Below are 21,938 nucleotides of genomic sequence, written 5' to 3'. Positions count from 1 at the left end.
ACAAAATGTTCTCAACCATTAACGTGCCAAAAATCGGATAAAGAACTTGAAAAAAGTTTGAATTTGTTAGAACTATCAAACCTGAAGGACCAAAGATCCAGAGATTCCACTAGAAGCGATGTGAAGAATTCGCCCGGAGATTGCACAGGGCGGGGACGTGATTTGCAGGATCTTCGTCGAGGAAAGGCGGAGATGAAGCTGGAGGTCTTGGATGCCTTCGGGAGGGGAGGTCTTTGACTTCGGAAGGGGACGTCGATGGTGCTGCCTTCTCCCGTCTAAGGTGGGGTGCTACCTGCTTCCGTTGAAAGTGGAAAGGAGAAGCGTCAAAGGTGGGAAGGAGAAGGGAGTCGCCCCGATGGTGCTGCCTGCTCCCGTCGACAGTTAGAAGACAACCGGATTTCGCATCGGAGGGCCTTCTAACCGTCGACCGTGGGAAGGAGAAAGGATTAGGGCACAGAGAGGGCCTTCGTCGCGAAATTTCATCTCGCAGAAGAGGTTTTCGACGACAAGTTTCTTTTTCATCTGCGGCGTCACGTGTTTCTCACGAGAAACACTGTTTAATCTTGTCATTACCTGTGTGGGACAGAGGGACAAAGAGGTTTTCGAAATAGAAGATTTGAACTGGTGGGACAGAGGACAGAGAGGTTTTCGGGACAAAAGATTCTGTCTCGAAAACCTCTCTGTCCCTCTGTCCCACATAGGTAACGACAAGATTAAATAGTGTTTCTCGTAAGAAACACATGACGTCATAGACGAAAAAGAAACTTGTCACCGAAAACCTCTTCTGCGAGATGAAATTTCGCGACGAAGACCCTCTCTGTTATATATTTTTTACACATCACAATGCAATTCTACAATGTGATGACAAAATGGTTATAGATAATGGTTACACAGATCATATTTTTTTACCAAGAAATTGGTACAAGTGCAAATTGGCACGAGAAATAGAAACAGAAAGAGAAAGTGATTCAAGATTCAAGAACACAGCACATACCAGAAAGACCACACAACACAAATTATTCTAGTGTAATATGATTCAAGAAACCGAAACAGAAACAAAAACATAGATAAAAATAAATAAAAAACAAAATGTTCTCAACCATTAATGTGCCAAAAATTGGGTAAAGAACTAGAAAAAAGTTTAAATTTGCTAGAACCATCATACCTGAAGGACTAAAGATCCAGAGATTCCACCAGAAGCGATGTGAAGAATTCGCCCGGAGATTGCACAGGGCGGGGATGCGATTTGTAGGATCTTTGTCAAAGAAAGGCAGAGACGAAGCTGGAGGTCGTGGATGCCTTCGGGAGGGGAGGTTGTCGACTTCGAAAGGGGGCGTCGATGGTGATGCCTTCTCCCGTCGAAGGTGGGGTGCTGCCTGCTCCCGTAGAAGGTGGGAAGGAGAAGCGTCGAAGGTGGGAAGGAGAAGGGAGTCGCCTCGATGGTGTTTCCTGCTCCCGTCAACAGTTGGACGACGACCGGATTTCGCACTGGAGGGTCGTCGAATCGTCGACCGTGGGAAGGAGAAACGGTTAGGGCACAAAGAGGGCGTTCGTTGCGAAATTTCATCTCGCAAAAGAGGTTTTCGACGACAAGTTTCTTTTTCATCTGCGATGTCACGTGTTTCTCACGAGAAACACTGTTTAATCTTGTCGTTACCTGTGTGGCACAGAGGGATAGAGAGGTTTTCAGAACAGAAGATTTAAACTGGTGGGACAGAGAGGTTTTCGGGACAGAATCTTCTGTCCCGAAAACCTCTCTGTCCCTCTGTCCCACACAAGTAACGACAAAATTAAACAGTGTTTCTCGTGAGAAATATGTGGCACTGTAGACGAAAAAGAAACTTGTCACCGAAAACCTCTTCAGCGAGTCGAAATTTCGCGACGAAGGCCCTCTCGGTTATATATTTTTTACACATATCACAATGTGATTCTACAATATGATGACAAAATAGTTATAGATAATGGTTACACAAATCATTTTTTTTACTAAGAAATTGGTGCAAGTGCAAATTGACACAAGAAACAGAAAAAGAAAGTGATTCAAGATTCAAGAACACAAAGAGGGCATAGAGAGGGCCTTCGTCACGAAATTTTGTCTCGCAGAAGAGGTTTTCGGCGACAAGTTTCTTTTTCGTCTGTGGCGCCAAGTGTTTCTCACGAGAAACACTACTTAATCTTGTCGTTACCTGTGTGGGATAGAGGGACAAAGAGGTTTTCGGGACAGAATTCTATCCTGAAAACCTCTTTGTCCCTCTGTCCTACATAGATAACGACAAGATTAAACAGTGTTTCTCGTGAGACACACATGACGCCGCAAATGAAAAGAAACTTGTCACCGAAAACCTCTTCTGCGAGACGAAATTTTGCGACGAAGGACCTCTCTGTTATATATTTTTTACACATATCACAATGCGATTCTACAATGTGATGACAAAATAGTTATAGATAATGATTACATAGATCATAATTTTTACCAAGACATTGGCACAAGAGCAAATTGACACAAGAAACATAAATAGAAAGAGAAACTGCAAATTGACACAAGAAACAAATACAGAAACAAACTGATTCAAGATTCAAGAACACAGCACATGCCTGAAAGACTACACAGCACAAATTATTCTAGTGTAATATGATTCATAAATAGAAACAAAAACAAAATAAAATACAAAATGATCTCAACCATTAACGTGCCAAAAATCGGGTAAAGAACTTGAAAAAAGTTTGAATTTGTGAACCATCGCACCTGAAAGACCAATGATCCAGAGATTCCACTAGAAGCAATGTGAAGAATTCACCCGGAGATTGCACAGAGTGGGGACGTGATTTGCAAGATCTTCGTCGAGGAAAGGCGGAGACGAAGCTGGAGGTCCTGGATGCCTTCGAGAGGATAGGTCGTCGACTTAGGAAGGGGGATGTCGATGGTGCTGCCTTCTCCCGTCGAAGGTGGGGTGCTGCCTGCTCCCGTCGAAGATGGAAAGGAGAAGGGAGTCGCCTCAATGGTGTTGCCTGCTTCCGTCGACAGTTGGAAGATCGACAGGATTTCACATCGGAGGGCCTTCAGACAGTCGACCATGGGAAGGAGAAAGGGTTAGGGAACAGAAAGGGTCTTCGTCGTGAAATTTCATCTCACAAAAGAGGTTTTCAACAACAAGTTTCTCAAAAAAAAAAAAAAAAAAAAAAACACTGTTTAATCTTGTAGTTACCTGTGTGGGACAGAGGGACTGAGAGGTTTTCGGGACATGAGATTTGAACTGCTTTTCTTCACCTCCGCCATCAGCTTATATCACTCCCATGACCGAGCGCCTCGCCTCGCCGGCTTTCACCGCTGACAACCCGCTTCCGTTACCTCCTGCTTTTCTTCTCTTTCTTTCTTTTCTTTTCGATTCCATTCCTTTCCAATTCTTCGCATTCACTCTTCGTTTTTCGCCTCTTTTTCCACTGCGATTCCGCACATTCTTTCTTCCTTACTTCTCGCAGCGACCGCAAGGAGGGAAAAATCTCGAGATAGGAAGTTTGATTACTGCTCCTGGAGGAACCTACCAGTGGAGGAGGACGGGTTCGTCGAAGAGTAGAATGGGATTTCGTAGAATGGTTACTACCGTTCCGGTAGTCTCCGACGAGGGAACTGCAGGGAATTTGCGCGCATCTCGCCTTCGACTGCAGAAAAAGACCCCGAACCCTTCCCCTTCCCCTCGCAGCAGGGATCCCTCAATCTCATCCAGGCCGCCGCTATCTTCCTGCGAGAAGGGCAATGCTGCCGCCCCCAAGATTCCCCGCGGCAAGGATATCAACTCCCGCTATCTGGTAACCTCCTCCCCGTCCTCTTTTTCCGCTTCCGATTTTAAAGGTGGCTCGTTGTCATCGGCTTCCACGACTTCCTCATCGAAAGGCGCCTCTTTTACTTCTTCCTCTTGTTCCGCGTCGATCGCGTCCTCTTCGTCTTCTTCTACTTCTACGGCTACTTCTTCTCGACGGAGTTTTTGTTCGAATGTCCCTGCTTCCCGGCCCTCCTCCCCGATGGCAATGCCCCCGACTTCCTTGTCTAACAGATCCAAATCCGTGGACCGGAATCGACCCACTGAGACCTCCACGAGATGTATCGCTCGAGAATCTGCTGAGCTCTCCACCGCCGCTGCAAGAGCCCTCCGTACTACCACTCGGAGTCTATCTGTTTCCTTCCAAGGCGAGTCCTTCCCCTACCCGACCAGCAAGGCTAGACTCGTCTCCCCTTCTCCCATCAGGAAGCCCACACCAGAACGACGAACGTCTATCGCTCCCTCTTTTAAGTCAGAAAGCTTCGGACCTTCAGAAAATCACCATCGTTGGGACGCTGCAAGGACTCAACAGTACATTTCGTTGACAAGGAGCTTGAATTGCTCTGTCCCTGATAATGACTCGGTATTGGCAACTATTAGATCACTGAGGCAGTCCATGGTGCTCGATGAGGGTGCAAGGAGGGCCTCCTTTGACGGCGGTGATTTTTCTCTGCCATTTCACACCGATATCTTGTCTTCTGGTGGCAATTCTGAGCCGTTTGAGCTCAATGCTCGATCACCAAGGATAGCAGCGACAACCTGTGGGAGAGATGTTCCTGCAAGATTTTTATTAGAGGAAGGTAAATTGAAGCCATCACCTGGAGGGAAGTGCAAAACCTCTTCGAAGCCTCCTGTTTCTTCGATAAATGGTTTGCTGCCATCTCCTTTGATTTCTTCTTCTCCACGACCTTGCTCTTTTGGTCCCTCTTATCTGAGTAAGCTGGCAGTTCCATTTTCTTGCAATGCTGCATCAATGTTTGGCATGGGTGCTGACATCAAGAGAGGGAAGTATGTGGAAAGGCAGTTGGAGGATGCACACCGGTTGAGGCTACTCAATAACCGACACTTGCGGTTAATGCACAAGTGAAGGATACCTTTCTTATGCAAAAATTGACCGCTGAGGTACTCTTTCCAGTTTGGAATTTGGATCTCATGTTGAATTATCAAGTAGTTTGTCTAGTTTGATATGATCTTTTATCGGAGTATTTGCTGCATTTTGCATCTTTAACTGATTTTCCCCTCATTGTTTTTATTTTATCTCTAATCTTTATGTTGGGTTTACTTTGACTGAAGTAGGAATGGAAAGAGAGTAAAAGAAACAAAAACATTAATTGCTTTTGTTTACTTGCAAGGAAATAGATAGGATTGTGGTATTTATTTCCATCTATTTCCTGTATTTTATTTCTCCCTGAATTAGGCAAAATGGAGGTAGATAAAGTTTGTGCATCTGTTAAACACGAATAAGAAGTTGATATTATATCTTTCTTTCTGATTCTCTCCACGTAAATAAGAAAATTTGAATTTAGTAATAAGAAAATACAATTTGATTCCTGTTTTGTCAAACTTTTTTATTTCCCTTTTACTTCCTCTTCTCCAAGTAGAGGCCTGTTTTGCCATTTTTTGGCTAGCACTGTTGTTTACTAGAAGAAAGAAAATGTTGCTTATAGCATGGGTAGAATTGGTCTTTCCCTCACAACCAAAGTGCGAAACATTGAAATTTTTGCATGCCCAGATATCTCTAAACCATTTTATCAGTTAGAGTTAATTCCCAGATATCTTTGCTTGTGAAAAAGTAATTCTAAAGAGGTTATAAGCTAATTAACTTAGCAAATAGTAACCATGATTACACTAGTTGGTACTTTTCATCAACAATTTCTGCTTAGTGTACTATCTGATACCCAGCACTCCTCCAGTACTTTACTTCCAGTTCTAGATCTTCTTTTGAGCTAAGCTTCACATTCTAGTAATATTCAGCGTTGATCCAGGAAACACAACTTACTTTTTGGAATATGAACAGAATAGTAGCCACTTAGAATTTATTTCCCTACAAGTGTGGGTTTGCCCTGAATCCTGACTGATTTGCTTCATTCATTCATGTGCTTTCTACTATCTTCCTGCTTTTAGGCTTCTAATTCAGAATCAGCAAAGAGTTCTTGGTTTTGCAAAGAATTACAACTTTACTAAAGAACAATAAGTATATATTTTTCCAACAAATGAATGTTATATGATTGGTTTTGCATAAGGAAATGTGTATAATGTCCATTTTAGTTATGCAAAACAAAAGAAAGAGTCTCAGTTAACCAGTACGGTAACCATGCAATGGTTCTTGAGTATTAAACAAGTTAGAGTGTATATAGAAAATTGTAAAAGCACCAGCCTTTCAGTGTTTTAGATTATTATGTTGCTATAATCGAAGGCATCACAGAACTCTCAATTTCTGTTTGGCATAATTTAAGGTGTCTATAAGCATTAGTCAATTATGATCAATTTTCATATATGCTTATTTGTTTTTATTTCTTAACATATCTAATCTCTTCATTAGCAAACGACCTTGCTAGGACTTCTTGCCTGCAGAAATTAATGCCAAATCAAATTTGTTTTATTAAATCATAACAGTGGAAATCTTTTGTAGTTGTATTTTTGGAATTCTGATTCTTTTAGCTTAAACATGTCAATCTAACATTGAGTTTATTTGCTGGCATAATTTGATTTTTTTTTTTTTTTGTTTGTTGTTGTTGCTGCATGTTTATGATCCATATAATCTGTCTTTTCTCTTAAGATATTTGTATTTTGGCCTTTCTTTCAGAAACGCCTTTATGGTGCATGGATAACTATCGCAAAAATGCACAAGTCTTTAGCAGTTAATAAATTACAACTACAGACTAAAAAACAATATCTGAAATTCAGTTCCATTCTCAAGGGTCAAGTAAGTAGTTTCCTTTGTACAGTTACATATTGAATACTGGCAATTTTGTTTGTTGGTTGTATGTTCCATTTTCATATAAGTTTCATTGTTAGTTAGGTCATAACATATTCCACATAGATTATCTCCTTGAACAAAATGGAAGAAAGAAGATACATGAGGAAAGGCAATAGAATTTATTTACACTAAGCTGAAAGTTCCCTTCCAGTTGACTGCAAGTTCCCAGTTCAATCAATTGGAGCTCAAAGAGAAATATTATGTTCTCCAAACAGGTGTTAACTCGGGAGTCAACTGAACTCTCTAGTTGACTTATCTTCTTAGAGATTCTAACTTCACTCGGTTTACACACTTGTAGGCCATGCAAAGCTTGAAATCGAGTTGAACAGCAGACTACAATCCGTAACTTCTTGTCCATTTGTTGAAGGTTTCATACAAATAACTAGATAGACCCCCATGATGTTGCCCCAAAGTGCAAACCTTAATATTGCAATCACTTGTTATCTCTCACTCTCATATAACTTTTAGGTCTTCAACCTTGTCAATACTTTATGTTGTCCTTGACTTCACTTACCTTCAGGCTTTCAGTCCTTTTAAATGCAGTAAGCCCTCTAATCTTGCTCCAACTAGTTGTCTTTCACGGTTCATCTACAAAATCCATCTCTTGTTGAGTTTCCCTACAGTATGCCTCACATCTCCAGTCACTCAAACACTCAATGTCATCCTTCTTCAATCACCTATGTGGTCACCTCATTACAGGCTGCCAAACTATCAAACAAACAAACACTTTATGCTCCTTGTTCTAGAGTTCACCTCATCAGAAATTCCAATCTATTGAATGCTCCAAGTCATCCTTTGTTAATCACCTTCAAGTTCACCTTGTTATGGACCTCCAAGCCATCAAACACAATCCATCCAACTTGACCATGTCAACCATAACTACTCCATCTTGTCGTGTCTCTTGGAAATTCTTTCTCCCATTGGACCATTTGTATCGATATACATTAGGACAGAGTATCATTTCCTATTTGATCCCTTTGAATTCCATATTTGACTATTTGATCCCTTTGAATTTCATATTCAAAGTTGTGATCGGATCTAAGAACTCCATGTGCACTTTGTCAAGTTCTTGATCAATTGATGCATATATCAATGCCATAAGTAAATCTAACTTAAAGACTTTACAAAACACATCAAAACAACCTAATCAAGCCTAGCCATTTGGGAGAATCATTGCACTAACCCATCTAAGCCCTCTAAAGGCATTGGACATGGTCGGGTCATTCCTTCAAGGCCAAGCCAATGGAATAACCTTAGCCTCTGTCCACGATTAGTTGGCGTATTAGTATATCAGCAAACTCTCCTGAATGAACAATGATATGGAGATGAAGACTATATCTTTGATTCAGTAGCTTTTGCCTTGTCTAGGTTCATGCCTTAGTGAAATATTGTTTCATCTACCCTCTTTAAGTTAAGATTAGTTCCTGCTGGGGTCCACCAAATTAATACTCTAATTTTGTTGGATCCAGTTTTAAATAAACCCGATAACTAACACATCTCATTGGAGGAAAAATCCTCTGTAGTGCGCTGGACTCAAACCTTAGATCCCTTGGTTATCCATTGGAAGGTCAAACCATTTCACCATTGCCCCAGGAGTGACAAAAAAAATTCTTTCTTCTATGTAAAGTGGATATGAATCATAATGTTTGATTATATCTTGGTGGCTAACTTATTATTTAATTCATCATTATGCCAACATCAACATAGCATATTGAAGATCGTTAATCAAGCCCATTCAAGCGGATTCTGATAACCAGCCTGCTATTGGTGAGATTGCTCCAATTTCAAGACTATGATAAACACTTTTAGATGTCTTTCAACTGTCTCTGCCTAAGACCAATTCACTATTTATATTTATTGAATTGGGTCATTTTCTGTTTGGAAAGAAATATTGCCTTAAATTTTGTGCAAATCCTATGAAACAATATTATGAGTTGTGATTTAAAGCCTCAGTAGTCCATCTAACTCTTAATCTATTCTGTTATGTAGATGATCTATCTAGTAAAATGGTCACTTGTAGATCAAGAACATGCAAATGTTGTCTGGTTCTATTGAAGCATTAAAGACCAGTACCATCTGCCTTCCAGTTGTTAATGGAGCAAAGGTTCACACCTCCAGGCCTATAAGAATTGGCATCCGCTTTGCAAAGTGTACATTTAATTTAGTAGTTCTTCTGTTTAACAGGCAGATTTTCATGAAGTGGGAAACGCCTTCGGTTCAGCAGTTGATGTGATGCAAGCAATGGGAGCTTCAATCTGTTGTGTGTTGCCTAAGGTTTGATGCATTGTTATTTCTCCATACTTTGCAGACTCCCTGAGAACCTACAAATTTAGCTTTTCTCGATAGTCCTTCAGAAAGTAAACCAAAATTTCTTTGTTCCTTCACCTGACATTCTATCAATTTCATTTTATGCAGGTAGAAGGAAGAAGTTCCATGGTCTCTGAACTATCTGAACTTGCTGTGAAAGAACCTGCAGTCACAGTAATGCATATGAGTATATAAAACCTGTCAATGGTTGTTGATAGGCATCCTGCTCGCTCGTTCATACTGAGAATTATTTCGAATCAGGTGAAACAATGTAGCTTGCTAGGTCACATAGCACAGCTCAGCAGACCAAGCCTGATTCAACTATAGACAGAAAAATTGAGTGCGTCTAACTACTAACACAATCTCTGCCTTCAATTCCAAACTGAAAAACTCTATAGAAGCTGACAGATGCGGAAGTTTGGTGAGTTTGATCGAGTGCTCGACCTACCATGAATGTGTTTTGATTTAACAATAGATTTTGTTTCGTTTCAAATTTTCTAATCCCACTGTGGTCCTTCTCTGTTTAAGCTGATGCATATATGAACTAAGATTCCTGTAATTGTGGTTGTTGATATGCAGTAAAAAATTGGCATGTGATCTCTCAACCACTCGCTAAACAAACCCCTCCTTGAAACCAGCAAGCAAATGATAGCATATACAAGTCCTGTGTATCTGTGAAATCTAGAAACCCAGGGTCTCCTTGAACTTGTAAAACAAGCTAGGGAAGCTGCAATAAAAATACTTGGTTGGGTCAACTTTCCATGTGGCTCTCAACTAGTTCTTAAGAAGCTTCCTTAGGTTTGAGGTCCAAGTCAAAGTAAACTACGCCAAGTGTGAAGAAGCTCCAATGAGACACAGGAGTGTGACTTCTACTGCCTTTTTCATGCATTTTTCTGGGCATTTACATCCAGCGACTTGACCAAACTTCCTATGGATAAGTCACACAAATCTAAATGACTTGCTTTGGAGGAGTAGAAGATAAAAGATCCACGCATAGAAGGATCCTAATTGTGATTGACTCGACTACAAGGAGAGAAAAAAAGTGAAAGGTAGTGAAAAGTATTTCAATTTTCAAATTCTCAACTTGAACGTAAAAGAATAGAAATTGATTCCAAATGGAGTCTCTCAAAGAATGAAAATTCTCTGTACACAAGCAAAGCAAGCATAACAACATCATGATCATCTGGCTTAAATTAATATTAATTTAAAGCGTCGGGGAGTTGACTTCGGAAAATGGGATCGGGTCTGTGTTCTACGCCGGAATCATGAGTCTCGGCTTCTTCAACGCCATCGGGCTCTGCACTTCTTCCTCCTCTGCCGCCGCGGCAGCCACGCGCCTCCCAGCGACGTCCGGCCCGAACTCTGGCGCCGGCGGGGCGTTCAAATCGAACGCCCTGTGGCTCGAGCTTGCGACCTCCGACGCGGCGGAGGCTCCGCCGCCGAGGTTGCCGTCGTAGTGGCACCTCTTGTGCCCCCCAAGGGCCTGCCCCGTCGGGAATGACTTCCCGCAGACCGAGCACTGGTGCGCTTTCCCACCGCCGCTGTTGGCGGCGGCGGCGGCGGCCGCCGCCGCGGAGGACCCGGAGGCCGACATCGCCGGGGATGCAGCGGAGGAGGCTAGCGCCTCCTCCCCCGCGTTGAGCTTCCGATGGCTGGCCTTGTGTCCCCCCAGCGCCTGGTACGACCCGAAGGCCTTTCCGCAGACGGAGCACTTGAATTCCGCCTTCACGGCCGCCGGCGGCGGCGGCGGCGGAGACCCCGAGGGGGCAAAAGGCGAGGATGCTCCGCCGCCGCGGGCGAGCATCATGAGGCACATGGCCAAGTACTCTTCCTCGGTGGGCTGGTGATCGAAGAAGCGGTTGTGGCGCTTGGAGCGTTTCCGCTTGGCCCACCCCTCGACGGGCGGCGGCTCGTCGTCGCTCATCTCCACGCCCCCGCGTGGCCGAAGCAACGCAGCGCCGGCGTCGACCACAGCCATCTGAATTATCACAAAAACGACTTAGATCCAAAACAAGGTGCAGGCAAATCGGCAATCGGCAATCGGCAATCGGTGGTTGCAGTGGTTGTAGGCGAGTCGAGGAGTGAAGAATGTGCTTTATATATAGAGAGAGAAGAACGCTAAAAAGCAGAGGAGACTGGACGAGTCCAACCGAGCCGACGCCGAGCCAAATTCCAAAACCAAGCGCGGGCCAGGAATCCTCTAACAACGCCCCATCACAGTGGGGACTTGGCGCGAGCGCGGCTCAAGCCAAGAGTCGCCGCGAAAGGGAAGCGGAGTCAGTGGCGGTTGGTTGTGGGAACTAAGAAATTGAAGTGGAGAAGGAGGAAGAGTCAACCGAAAGCTAAGTAGGGAGTGAAATCTCGCTGGGTGCGGCCAAGAACAGTAAACACAGCTAAGCGCGTGGTCGGCCTTTGCGTGTGCGGTTTGGGCTGAACCCGGAATAGAAAATTAGTTCTTGATTTTGGTCTACTGTTTTTTTTTTTTTAATTTAGTAGAAATAAGTTTAGTCTCATATCTAAAATATTTAAATATAAATTTTTTGTATATATAATTATCTTTTGATTCAATTGTGAATTAGCATTAAATGGCAAACCTCTTCTGCTTTTTTCTCTACAAATACTAATCTGTTTTTTTACCATGTAAGTTATAGAAGAATGATATTGTCCTAGTAGAAGGAAATTCATTGAATCTCAATTGTATTTGTTACGGAAATTAAAGTTATCCCATTGATTCTCATTTGTATTCTGCATGGAGATTAAGGTGTTAAAAAACAAGAAGATAAAACTAGTTAAGAGCCCTTTCACTCGAGAGTTTATACAAGTCTTGCGTGAATCTTAGTGTCTTTGTTTACATACTTCTCTTACCTTACGGAGTCATGACTTAGCTTCAGAGGAGTGGAGTGGATGCTGCCTTGCGTTAGTTTATAATTTTTGCATTAAAATACATGTCCTTTCATTCAGTCTACCTACTGTTTTTCTTTATTTCAATCAGATAATTTAAGGTTTTTTAAACTTCGTATATCACATGTATCATGTACTCAAGAAGACTTAATTACTGGATCTTAATTGACTAGGACTTTACCTTTGCTACGTCTAAGTCATTGATTATTACAGTGGACAAGGCTTTTTTTTTTCTCTTCAATATTCGTGGTCAACCTTCGCCAGTTCGATCCCCCGGTCAGATTTGAGAAGATTCATCGAATTAAAAGAAACACGTTTTGTGCAGGTTCCATCTCTGTAGCTTCGGGTGAGTTGGAAGAATCAGAGCGGAAGCTACTGACTAGAAAAACGAAGCATTCTCCTCATCCTCGCCTATATTCAAATCACTAGATTTGGTGCAATTTTGCAGGTGCCAGTCCAATCCATAAAGCCAAAAGTTCATGGGAACGAAAGCTACCTTTGTTACTCCTGAAGAAGAGCTTGGAAGTTATGACACAGTGAAGTTGTTGGGTCGATGAAATATATCCACAGGTTCATGGGAACGAGTCCTCTGCAACAACTTGCGAGCGTTTCCACGAACGAAGGCACTGCTGGAGCGGTGGATGGAATAACGTGTGGACGAATTCAGCACCGGCCAAAAAAGTGCCTACCGAATGGAAAGATACAGATACAGGGAATCTGAAAGCTGTGGCGTAGATGGAAACGTCTGGGCAGGGGAAGCCATTTCCACATGTATATAATTAGGTGACCGATTCCTGAAGCCACCTTTCCAGAGAGGCATCTGACTTCCTCTTCTTCTTTTCTTGCTCCATTTGGCTGGAAAATCAAACAAAAGCATTTTGTTTTGTGGGTTTGTTTCATGGAATGGAAGCCCCTCTGTTCTTTGTCTTTGGGCTTACAATATCACCAAAGTAAAGCCCACTTAAGCATCATAATTAAACAGATGCAGTTGTTTTAGTTTGAGGAAGCAAAATTGAAGTAGAGAATGAGAATGAGAATGAGAATTATTGATCGTCATTGTTAATATTTGGATTATAAGAATAGGAATACAAATAAAAGAATGAATTCTTGAAATTGGGTAATAACTCATTCCGATGTACCTTCCATTCAATGAGTCGTTATCCTATTTTTATCAATCAAAATATTTCTTTATTCCAAAAATACCCTTGACATAAAATTAAAATTTTCTCTCTTAATATCAAATATCAAAATATATTTATTTATTTTTTCTTTCATATCACTTCTCTCTCCTTGTTCTCTTTTATCATATTTTCTCTCTCATCATTTTATCACACACTTTCTCTCTCCTTAATTTCTCCAATCACATTCTCTTTTCTCTTTTTTTTTTTCTCATTACACTTTCTCTCTCATCATACTTTCTTTCTCCTCACCCTCTTTCATCGCACTCTCTTCCTTCTTTTTTTCTCATCACACTTTCGCTCTCATCACATTTTCTCTCTCCTCAATCTCTCTTGTCACACTCCCTCCTTTTTTTCCTCAACACACTTTCTCTTTCATCGTATTTTCTTTCTCCTCAATCTCTCTCATCACACTCACTGTTCTCTTTTTTCTCATCCCACTTTCTTTTTCATCATATTTTTTCTCCCACCATACTTTCTCTCTCCTCAATCTCTCTCCTCTTTTTTTCTCATTACATTTTCTCTCTCTTCATCCTCTCTCATCATACTTTCTTTCACATCATATTTTCTCTCTCATCTTCCCTCGTCATGCTCTCTCTTATCACACTATCTTTTCTCATTTTCTCTCATCACATTTTTTCTCTTTTCATTTTCTCTCATCACACTTTCTCTCTCTTCATTTTTTCTTATCACACTTTCTCTCTCTTCATATTTTCTCTCACATTCATCTTTCTCTCACATCTAATTTTTTCTCTTATTTTTCCTTTAAAAGTAAAAAAAAAAATTTTGATTTATTTCGATAGAAAATATACAACTAACCAAATATTATTTTTAAGAGTGATATCCATGCTCATACTCATTCCTATTTCACAATACAATGATTCCGATTTCGATTCCTATTCCTAAGGAAAAACCAAACGTCTCCCTGAAAATACAAAAAAAAATTTCTCCTCCAATGGACTGAATGATTGGCAGCTAGTTGCATGGGCGCAACGTCCGGTTCTCCCAGGCTTTAAATGCACTGGCCTGCTAGAATTTCATCTGCAACGAAACCATATTTCACTGTATTTACAGTTAGAAATGATTATGGTATAACATTTCTGTGTTCTTTCTTATCCTGATAATCGTTTATATCTTCGCTCAACTGTACAACAGGTGTTTGTAGTAATGTAGCATCCCTTGTGAATCGATGGCCAAGTTGCAGAAAAGGCTGCCCTTCGACTTGTAATTAGCCTTACAGAAAAACAATTGCATGGTAGAATATGCCTTTGAACAGATGACAACATGAACAAGAACCACATGAAGTTCCATTTGAGTCCTTCAAACCCTCATGCTGAAGACGGCGCTTAAGATCAAGTAGATATTGATCGTTAAATAATTTTGACTATAAGTACCTAAAGAGCATAAAGTTTTTGGATTCATACCAAATTGATATTGTTACATTCTGGTAAGTACCTACTTCTGCTCCTTCATGATCAAAGGTAAAGTGCCTTATTCCGTAACTTTGTGCCTCGTTTATACAAATGCTTGGGGAATGAGGTTTGATTAATGTAGCTGGAGACGCAATCAATAAAGAAGACTGGAAGAGCAGAATGCATGAGAGGGTCCATTTTGTCAGGCATGCCAAATCCATGACTTGGTTAAAGACAACAAGCTCTACTTAATTACCTGAAAGACGATTTCTGCTGTAAGTTTTTGCCCTGACTTCAGACTGATCTGTCTTTTTTATTTTTAATTATTTTTTTGGGCAGATGTCTTGTGTAAAAACTCTTATCAGCGGTGTATGTATGGCTTGTACCTTGCAAAGAGACAGGTTCATCAGCAGACAACTATTTTCTGTCTCATATCAGCATCAGAATTTCATTAGAGAATACCAGCCAGCCAACTATTTTCTGTCTCATATCCGCAATGAAAGAATACCCAAATGAATCAGATAAGGAGGAATAGGCCATGATCAACAACACAATTAAAACGTTGTTATTCCAGAAAAATTGACACTTTTATGAGATACTGGACATTCTCATAACACACCTCTATCTTAGAATAAAAAGGAGGAGAAGAAAGAAAAATATTCATGTTGAATCTCATTTAAGGAGCTCAAAAACTCCAGCACTCAAAATAAATTATTCCTCTCAACATAATTCTACAACAATATAATCCGCAAAACATCTGATATCTCTCCGAATGTTTGAAAGCAACATGTGTTAAGTCTCTTCATAGTAAGCTAAAAGCCTCTTTAGACATTATACCACTTGGATATCATCTCCAGTTATAACTATCTGATTTATCCTCTTCTCCCTCACAGCTTTCTCCAGAGAGTGCTCGATTAGAAATAGCTAGTTGAAGGGGCCCTTGAGGAGAGCCAGATTGGGAGACACTTTGTCGAGGGGAAGAAGTGTACTCTTCTTCCTCCTGGGAAATCCACATACTTCCTCCTAAAACAGCAACGGGTTGGTCACCAGTAGAACCTTTAGGCATCTTTCGTGTGTGTAATCGATATTTCTGAAATCACAGATAGGAAGATTGTGTTATCGGTGCAGTTTAAATATAAGCAAACAAAGTTAAAAATAAATCAGGAAGGCACAAGGCAACAGATGTAGAATTTAGTGAGCACCTGCAGATGGCTTTTCACTTCATCGTTGGTGAGGCCATCAACCTTCATTAAGTCTCTTATCTGCTTTGGAGTCGCCACTGTATCAAAGCCAATTGCAGATAGTGAAAATTCAGTATGCATACAAACATGAACAAATTATTCGGGTATATTTTTTTGGAGGAAAACTACAAAGGTCAGAATTTGATCTCACCTTGAGGACCACCAAGCTGTTGGAGAGCATTGACAAACTGGCGATGCAGTTCTTGTGACCAGCATCGTCGCATCTTCCTTGCCGATGGCTGAACTTGCAGGCTTAGATGTGCACCCACAGAAGCAGGAACCGGCACCGGAGATCTACCAACAGCCTTACGTCCTGAGCCGCCGCTTGAATGTTCCTCGGCGGGAGTATAAAAGGGGGAAGGCGAGTTATTTGCCGCAGCTGGCACTAGCGAGAGGTCAGGAGAAACAAGCACTGGATTCAACTTCCCTTTTGGCTTCATTATAGGAGCTGCTATGCCCTTAAAAGGCAAAAATGCTGCCCCTCGGTTCGTAGAGTTCAAAAACAAACTCTGCTGTTCCTCCCCCAGTCGATCCGGTCTTCCATTTTTCTGTAGCCGACACAAAAAGGATTCGTTTTAGAGAAGAGAAATGAGGGGTAAAAAAATTAAAACGATCATAAGAGAGCTGAAAATTTCTTCTCCAAACCTCGGTCGAACTTTTGTTGTCATCATCATTCTTTTCTTCGCTGGAATTATCACTCCACAGCTGAGCAGAACTCATCCAGTTCATCTTATCCTTGCAATCCGCTTCCTCATCTTTCCTCTCTTCCTGGCACCTACTTCTAATCGGAATAAATTCCTCGAACGGGCGCACCAATCTCTCGCACGCCCTTCGATCCATCTCCATCTTCAAACCCTCAATTACTGCAGTCCAAAATAATTCGCATAAAACATCATAAAAATCACATCTTTACAAAACAAAAAAATAATAATAATAAAACGCCGCAAAAATCAATAACCTTGAAAGAGAACGGAATGAAAAAGGAAGGAAAAGTACCTTCGGTGAGGAGAAGCATGCACAGTGGGAGCTCGCGCTTGAAAGCCTCGATCTTTTTCTTCTCCTCCTCCAGCATCCTCACGTATTCCTTCAGCTTCGCCACTCGGCCATCTACGGGACCAAGCGCCGTCTCCGCCGCTTCCTTGAGGAACCCGCCGACTGTTCTCCCGGCGAAGTCCTTCAGATCCAGGACGATCTGCGCCACCGTCGATCCCATCCTATCCTTACAACCGCCCTCTTCCTCCTACTTTCCTCGTCGATCTCTCTTTCCCTAGCGCAAACGAGGCCGGAAGCCACAGAGAAGAAGAAAGAGGAGATGCCTATTTTTATACGCAACAATGGATAAGGGAGTGAACGGGGCGAACCGGTTCAGAACAAACCGACGGAGGGCAAAAAAAAAGCCGGAAAAAGATTCCAATACGACTCGTCGCGTAGCGCATCACGCGGCGAGGCGACTCACAGAATTGGACCGGACCGGACCGGAATCTTCGTCGTATTTACCATCAATGCTCGTTTTTTGTTTTGTTTTTTTTTTCTTTTAAATATATTTAGAAACTCATAAATCTTTGTTTAATTTTGGGAGGTAGCGTGGCGTGTTAGGATTAAAGATTTGGAGATCTCTCAGATAGGGTTTAGGGTATCCTATAGAATATTCTAATTTTAAAATAACGTGGGAGATAAGAAATTGCTATTTTTTCACTGGATCTAAATATGATTTAGCGGGACAGAGAATGGCAAAGTTGCTATATTATCGAAATGATAGGAGTATTTTAGGTAGGTCGTGGAAAGTATCTGAGATCGAGGAATGTGCGCCGCGTAACGAGCGAGTCAGCGAATCTCTACAAAATATCGACACGTGGTAGGTGTGGAAGGAATCCATGCAGGCTTTTCGCTTTCACAAGGGAATCAAATTTATTAATGTCGTTAACTTTTCATAAAGAATAAATAAATAAATAAACCTATCTTTTCTTCTTCAGAAAAATAAAATAATCTTAAATACGCGACGGCTCTGGATTCTTCCCATGCTCGCTGCGCGGTGAAAGAATCTTGTCAAATTAATAAATTCGTATTAGGAGTTGGATTAGCGATAATTTAAATTAGATTTAATTTAATTGATGGTAAAGTGGACACGTGGTGCGATTGTTGCATTATTGTGAAAGGAACGGGAGACTGAGAGGGAAGGAAAGATTTTTCAAAGAGCTAAAGGACACACATTTATCTTTTTATTTGTTTTGAATTATTAGGGTAATCATGCAACTTAAATATGGATAAGTATTTAGTTAAAATACAATTAAATTCAATTAAACAAAAACTGAAATTATGAAGAGAAAAAATCGAACTGGATTTTTAAATTCAAACAGTTAAATTAATTTGTTAGATTTAATCAAACTTTTACTCCTCCCTAATTTTAAACTCCCTTAACATTATCGAATTTGATGGTAGAAGCTTCCATGAAACTTCCTTTCACTATAAGATGTTGACATTAAAGTCCTAAACATGTGAATCACTGCCCTTACAGCAAAGGACCCTCCGTCCGTTGAGTGGACGACCAAATATGATCCTGTAAGATCTTCCATTGCTTTTAGTTGACTTTGATTGGCTTGAAACCCTAGACCTCATGGCGTTTGGTGTCCACTCAGTCCGGTTGGTATTCCTCCAACCACACACCAAATATTCTATTCCCAATCACGTCCTCAGAATTTGACATTATCAAACACTCCTCCCCCTCTCTCTTCTTCCTTCAGCTGCAGTAAACAGGGCGTGCCTTTACAGAGCCAGTAAAGATTTTTAACTTTTGAATGAAAAGCGACGTCGCCGATCAAGAATCTTTTCATAGATCGGTGGAATATAATAATACACACGCGGCGTGTATAAAAACACGCAGCGGGAAGAAGGTGGCCATGGATTGGATTGGATTAGATTGGATTTTGGGTTGGATTTGGGATGGTGGAAGCTGACGCGGCGCACTCGTCTCGGCTCGCCGCATCGAGGACCGCACCCTTCCCTTCCGCCGCGCGCTAGGTGCTTCCTTTCTCGGCCTTTCTCCTTCGCTTTATTTCCATTCCATCCGTGTTTTTTGTTCCCCTCTTCTGTTCTCGCTTTCTTCCCTGCCCCCCACTTTCTCCACCCACCCACTTAGTTTTTTTTCACAAAAATTCCACGACCTCCTCAATCCCTTTCCACAGTTTAAATTTTTTTTGTATTAATTAATAATCTACGCTCTGAATTGCTTAGGCGTCGAGCTTTAAACATCGAGTGGTGGGTCAAAATTTGCTGTGAGTGGGGCGAAGAAGACGAGATTCTCTCTTATTGATCGGACGAGTTCCATCAATTTGTATTCCGGTTCCCTTTGATCTAAAGGGGAAAGCACATTAAACCTGTCTCTGCGCAAAAGGAAAAAAGGCACGGTAAAAAGTGATCACGATTAAGTCTATGGCTTATGGCTGTCCTCCAACTGCCAAGGAATCAGACACACAGTCAGCATTGTGGATATCTCAATCATTTCTTAAGCCAAGGAACTCAGTAGTAATTGGGGACTGAGGAAGAAAGTTGTTTGGAGTTTAAGAGAAAACTATATATAAACTGATCCTTGTGTAGAACTTTAAGATCCCCTTTTACTGTCAGGCTTTTCATGGTGGGGAAACAGTGGCCTCATTATGGTACTCTTTACTTCAAAAGTTTAATTTCTCAGTTACTTATTTATCTTTAATAATAGAGTATGACGAATACTGGTTAATTATTAATCATAGCATAATGACACATACATTGAGGGTTGCCGGTACTGTCACAATCAGAGAGACAGAGAACCGAAGAAAATTGCTGATTCGAAGAGGACCCACTTCACATGGGAAGGAATCTGCATTTTCTCTCCCTGTCATGTCACGCTTGCATTATCCGGCTGTGAGAATCAATCAATTATCAGACAATACTAAAATCTACGGTGGCAGCGGAGATGGCTCGTCTCCGTCAGGGTTTAATGAATTATGAATTAGACAGAAGACTACGAGTCGTAAGATCCATTCCATGGTGAAGCAAAAACTGTCACAATAAAAAAAAATCTAAAATTTTAATAATCTAGGGAAGATCTGTAGGGGTCGAGACAAAAAGATCCATTTCATGATGAAGCGACGTACTGTTTAAGTAAACAAACGGTGGTTAGTGAGGAAGAATCTACGTGTAAGATCTAGGGAAGATGCGAAAAGATAAGATCGATCAAGCTATACGATAATTGAACCATATCGCTTGGGTTTGTTGAGCTTCAATTAGTTTGTGAATCCCTGCCTGTGACGGAGAAATGTCGAGGTGGCTGTCATTATTTTCATGATATTAAAAACTTTATAAAAAAGATTTCAGTGAATTAGAAACTGAACGGGTTCTATCGTATGGATATCGAGCACAGAAGTTATATGTAGAAGAGAGAAAACAAAGAAAATGGATGTCGAATTTCCATCCTAAAAAATTATTCAGATTTCATTGAATTAGAACGATCTAGGAAGCAAAGTGATCATGTACAAAGAACTCGTACAATTACTGAGTACTCAAACCTCAGTACAATTACTGAGTACTCAAACCTCTTGCAAGGCTTATGGAAAGAATTGGATCACTATCAATATATCAAAATGAAGTGTAAGTGATTTGTTGAAAAGGAATGCATTTATGATTTTCTTGTTGGCCTTAATGTGAAGTTGATGCAGTAAGGACACATATCTTGGGAAAAGAGGACTTCCCATCTCTAAATGAGACTATCTCGGTCCTCTCCACTGAAGAAGGGAGGAGTGTTATGCTTGAAGATCAAACCTCTAATGGGCCAGTTCTTGTGATGAAATTTGTCACTTTACAGCCTCTTGAAGAAATCAATAAGCCAACAAAATTTTCAAAACAAAATTTCAAACGGTCAAAGGAATCTCACTGGTACAATTATCATAAAAAATTAGGTCATGCCAAGAAAATTTGTTGGAAACTAAATGGGAGATCTCCAAACATGAACAGAAATTTCTCTGGCAAAACTAAAAAAGAACAAGGACAAGCACATACTGCTAATAGTCATCCAAGCAGGGAAGAAAACTCAAATTCTCGGATAAGCAAGGAAGATATTGAAAAGTTTAAGAATTTCTTGGGGACAGTTGAAGCACCATCTATAGAAAGTAAATGTTCATTGGATTTTTCAAGTATTTCTTCTACATCTTGTTATCCTAATGCTTTAAATTTAAGCATGTGGGTAAGTGTGATTCGGGCGCCATTGACCATATGACCTATTATCCTAAAAAATTCATTACCTATATACTCCATGCTCTAGCCAAAAGAAGATCACAATAGCCAATGGATCCACTACCACTGTTGCAAGCTAGAGTGATGTTTATATAAATGATAATCTCACCGTAAAAAAAGTCCTTGTTCCCAAACACCTTACCACTGTCAAAAGGCTCACTAAAGATTCTAATTGAACCATGATCTTCTACCCATCTCATTGTATATTTCAAGAACTAGGCATGAAGAGGAAGATTAGACATGCTAATGAAAGAGAAGGTTTTTACCATCGGGAAGGAAACCGTGAAAGTACTAGAGTTATGAGTTCCTATTTTTTTATCTTTTTAATTTTGTCCGCCATTTTCAGTAAAGATAAACTTTGGCTTTATCATAGCCATTTAGGTCATCTATCAATTCATGTTCTTTTATTTATGTTCCCGTCTTTGGTTAACAAGTCTTTATTTAAGATTTTTAATTTTATTGATTGCGAGCTTGCTAAACACCAGCGCTCTTCCTTTCCAATCAATAATACAAAGGCATTTGTTCAATTTTCACTTATTCATAGTGATATATGAGGACCTTCTATAGTACCTAACATTTATAGGGCAAGATGGTTTGTTTCTTTCATTGATGATTGTACTCGAGTGACTTGGATATACCAAATGAAAAATAAATCTGATATAATTAAGCACTATTTTTTAGAATTTCTATCACATGGTCAAAACTCAATTTGATGTTGGAGTCAAAAGAATTCGTTCAGATAATAATGCTAGGGAGTACTTCAATCAAACACTCACTCCTTTCTTTCAAAAACAAGGAATCATTCATGAATCCTCGAGTGTTCACACCCCTCAACA

The 21,938-nt window shown here is 40.7% G+C and overlaps 4 protein-coding genes across 4 annotated transcripts; 2 read left to right on the top strand and 2 right to left on the bottom strand.

Moving 5' to 3' along the window:
- The first annotated feature begins 3,260 nt into the window (after positions 1-3,260).
- LOC122033515 (uncharacterized protein DDB_G0271670-like) lies at positions 3,261-9,710 on the top strand. Its single transcript, XM_042592553.1, has 5 exons — positions 3,261-4,940; positions 6,625-6,744; positions 8,788-8,902; positions 8,983-9,072; positions 9,214-9,710. Exon 1 carries the CDS (start codon positions 3,295-3,297, stop codon positions 4,903-4,905), a length of 1,611 nt encoding a protein of 536 aa, XP_042448487.1. The 5' UTR covers positions 3,261-3,294; the 3' UTR covers positions 4,906-4,940; positions 6,625-6,744; positions 8,788-8,902; positions 8,983-9,072; positions 9,214-9,710.
- On the top strand, positions 5,241-9,380 carry LOC122034139 (QWRF motif-containing protein 9-like). The gene is made up of 6 exons (XM_042593262.1): positions 5,241-5,246; positions 6,625-6,744; positions 8,819-8,902; positions 8,983-9,072; positions 9,214-9,279; positions 9,324-9,380. The coding sequence occupies exons 1-6, from the start codon at positions 5,241-5,243 to the stop codon at positions 9,378-9,380; spliced, it is 423 nt and encodes a 140-aa protein (XP_042449196.1).
- Positions 9,711-10,148: 438 nt separating the features above from the next.
- Positions 10,149-11,418, bottom strand: LOC122034434 (zinc finger protein ZAT10-like). Its single transcript, XM_042593683.1, has one exon. The coding sequence runs from the start codon at positions 11,081-11,083 to the stop codon at positions 10,358-10,360; it is 726 nt and encodes a 241-aa protein (XP_042449617.1). The 5' UTR covers positions 11,084-11,418; the 3' UTR covers positions 10,149-10,357.
- A 3,717-nt stretch (positions 11,419-15,135) lies between these two features.
- Positions 15,136-17,152, bottom strand: LOC122034722 (transcription factor HHO6-like). Its single transcript, XM_042594059.1, has 5 exons — positions 16,834-17,152; positions 16,483-16,700; positions 15,989-16,385; positions 15,799-15,875; positions 15,136-15,686 (listed from the first exon to the last, which is right to left on the bottom strand). Exons 1-5 carry the CDS (start codon positions 17,048-17,050, stop codon positions 15,444-15,446), a joined length of 1,152 nt encoding a protein of 383 aa, XP_042449993.1. The 5' UTR covers positions 17,051-17,152; the 3' UTR covers positions 15,136-15,443.
- Between the last annotated feature and the right edge of the window lie 4,786 nt (positions 17,153-21,938).

This window comes from Zingiber officinale, chromosome 11B, assembly GCF_018446385.1.
Source record: "Zingiber officinale cultivar Zhangliang chromosome 11B, Zo_v1.1, whole genome shotgun sequence".
Classification (NCBI taxonomy): Eukaryota; Viridiplantae; Streptophyta; class Magnoliopsida; order Zingiberales; family Zingiberaceae; genus Zingiber; species Zingiber officinale.
This window is presented reverse-complemented; position numbering and strand designations above follow the sequence as displayed.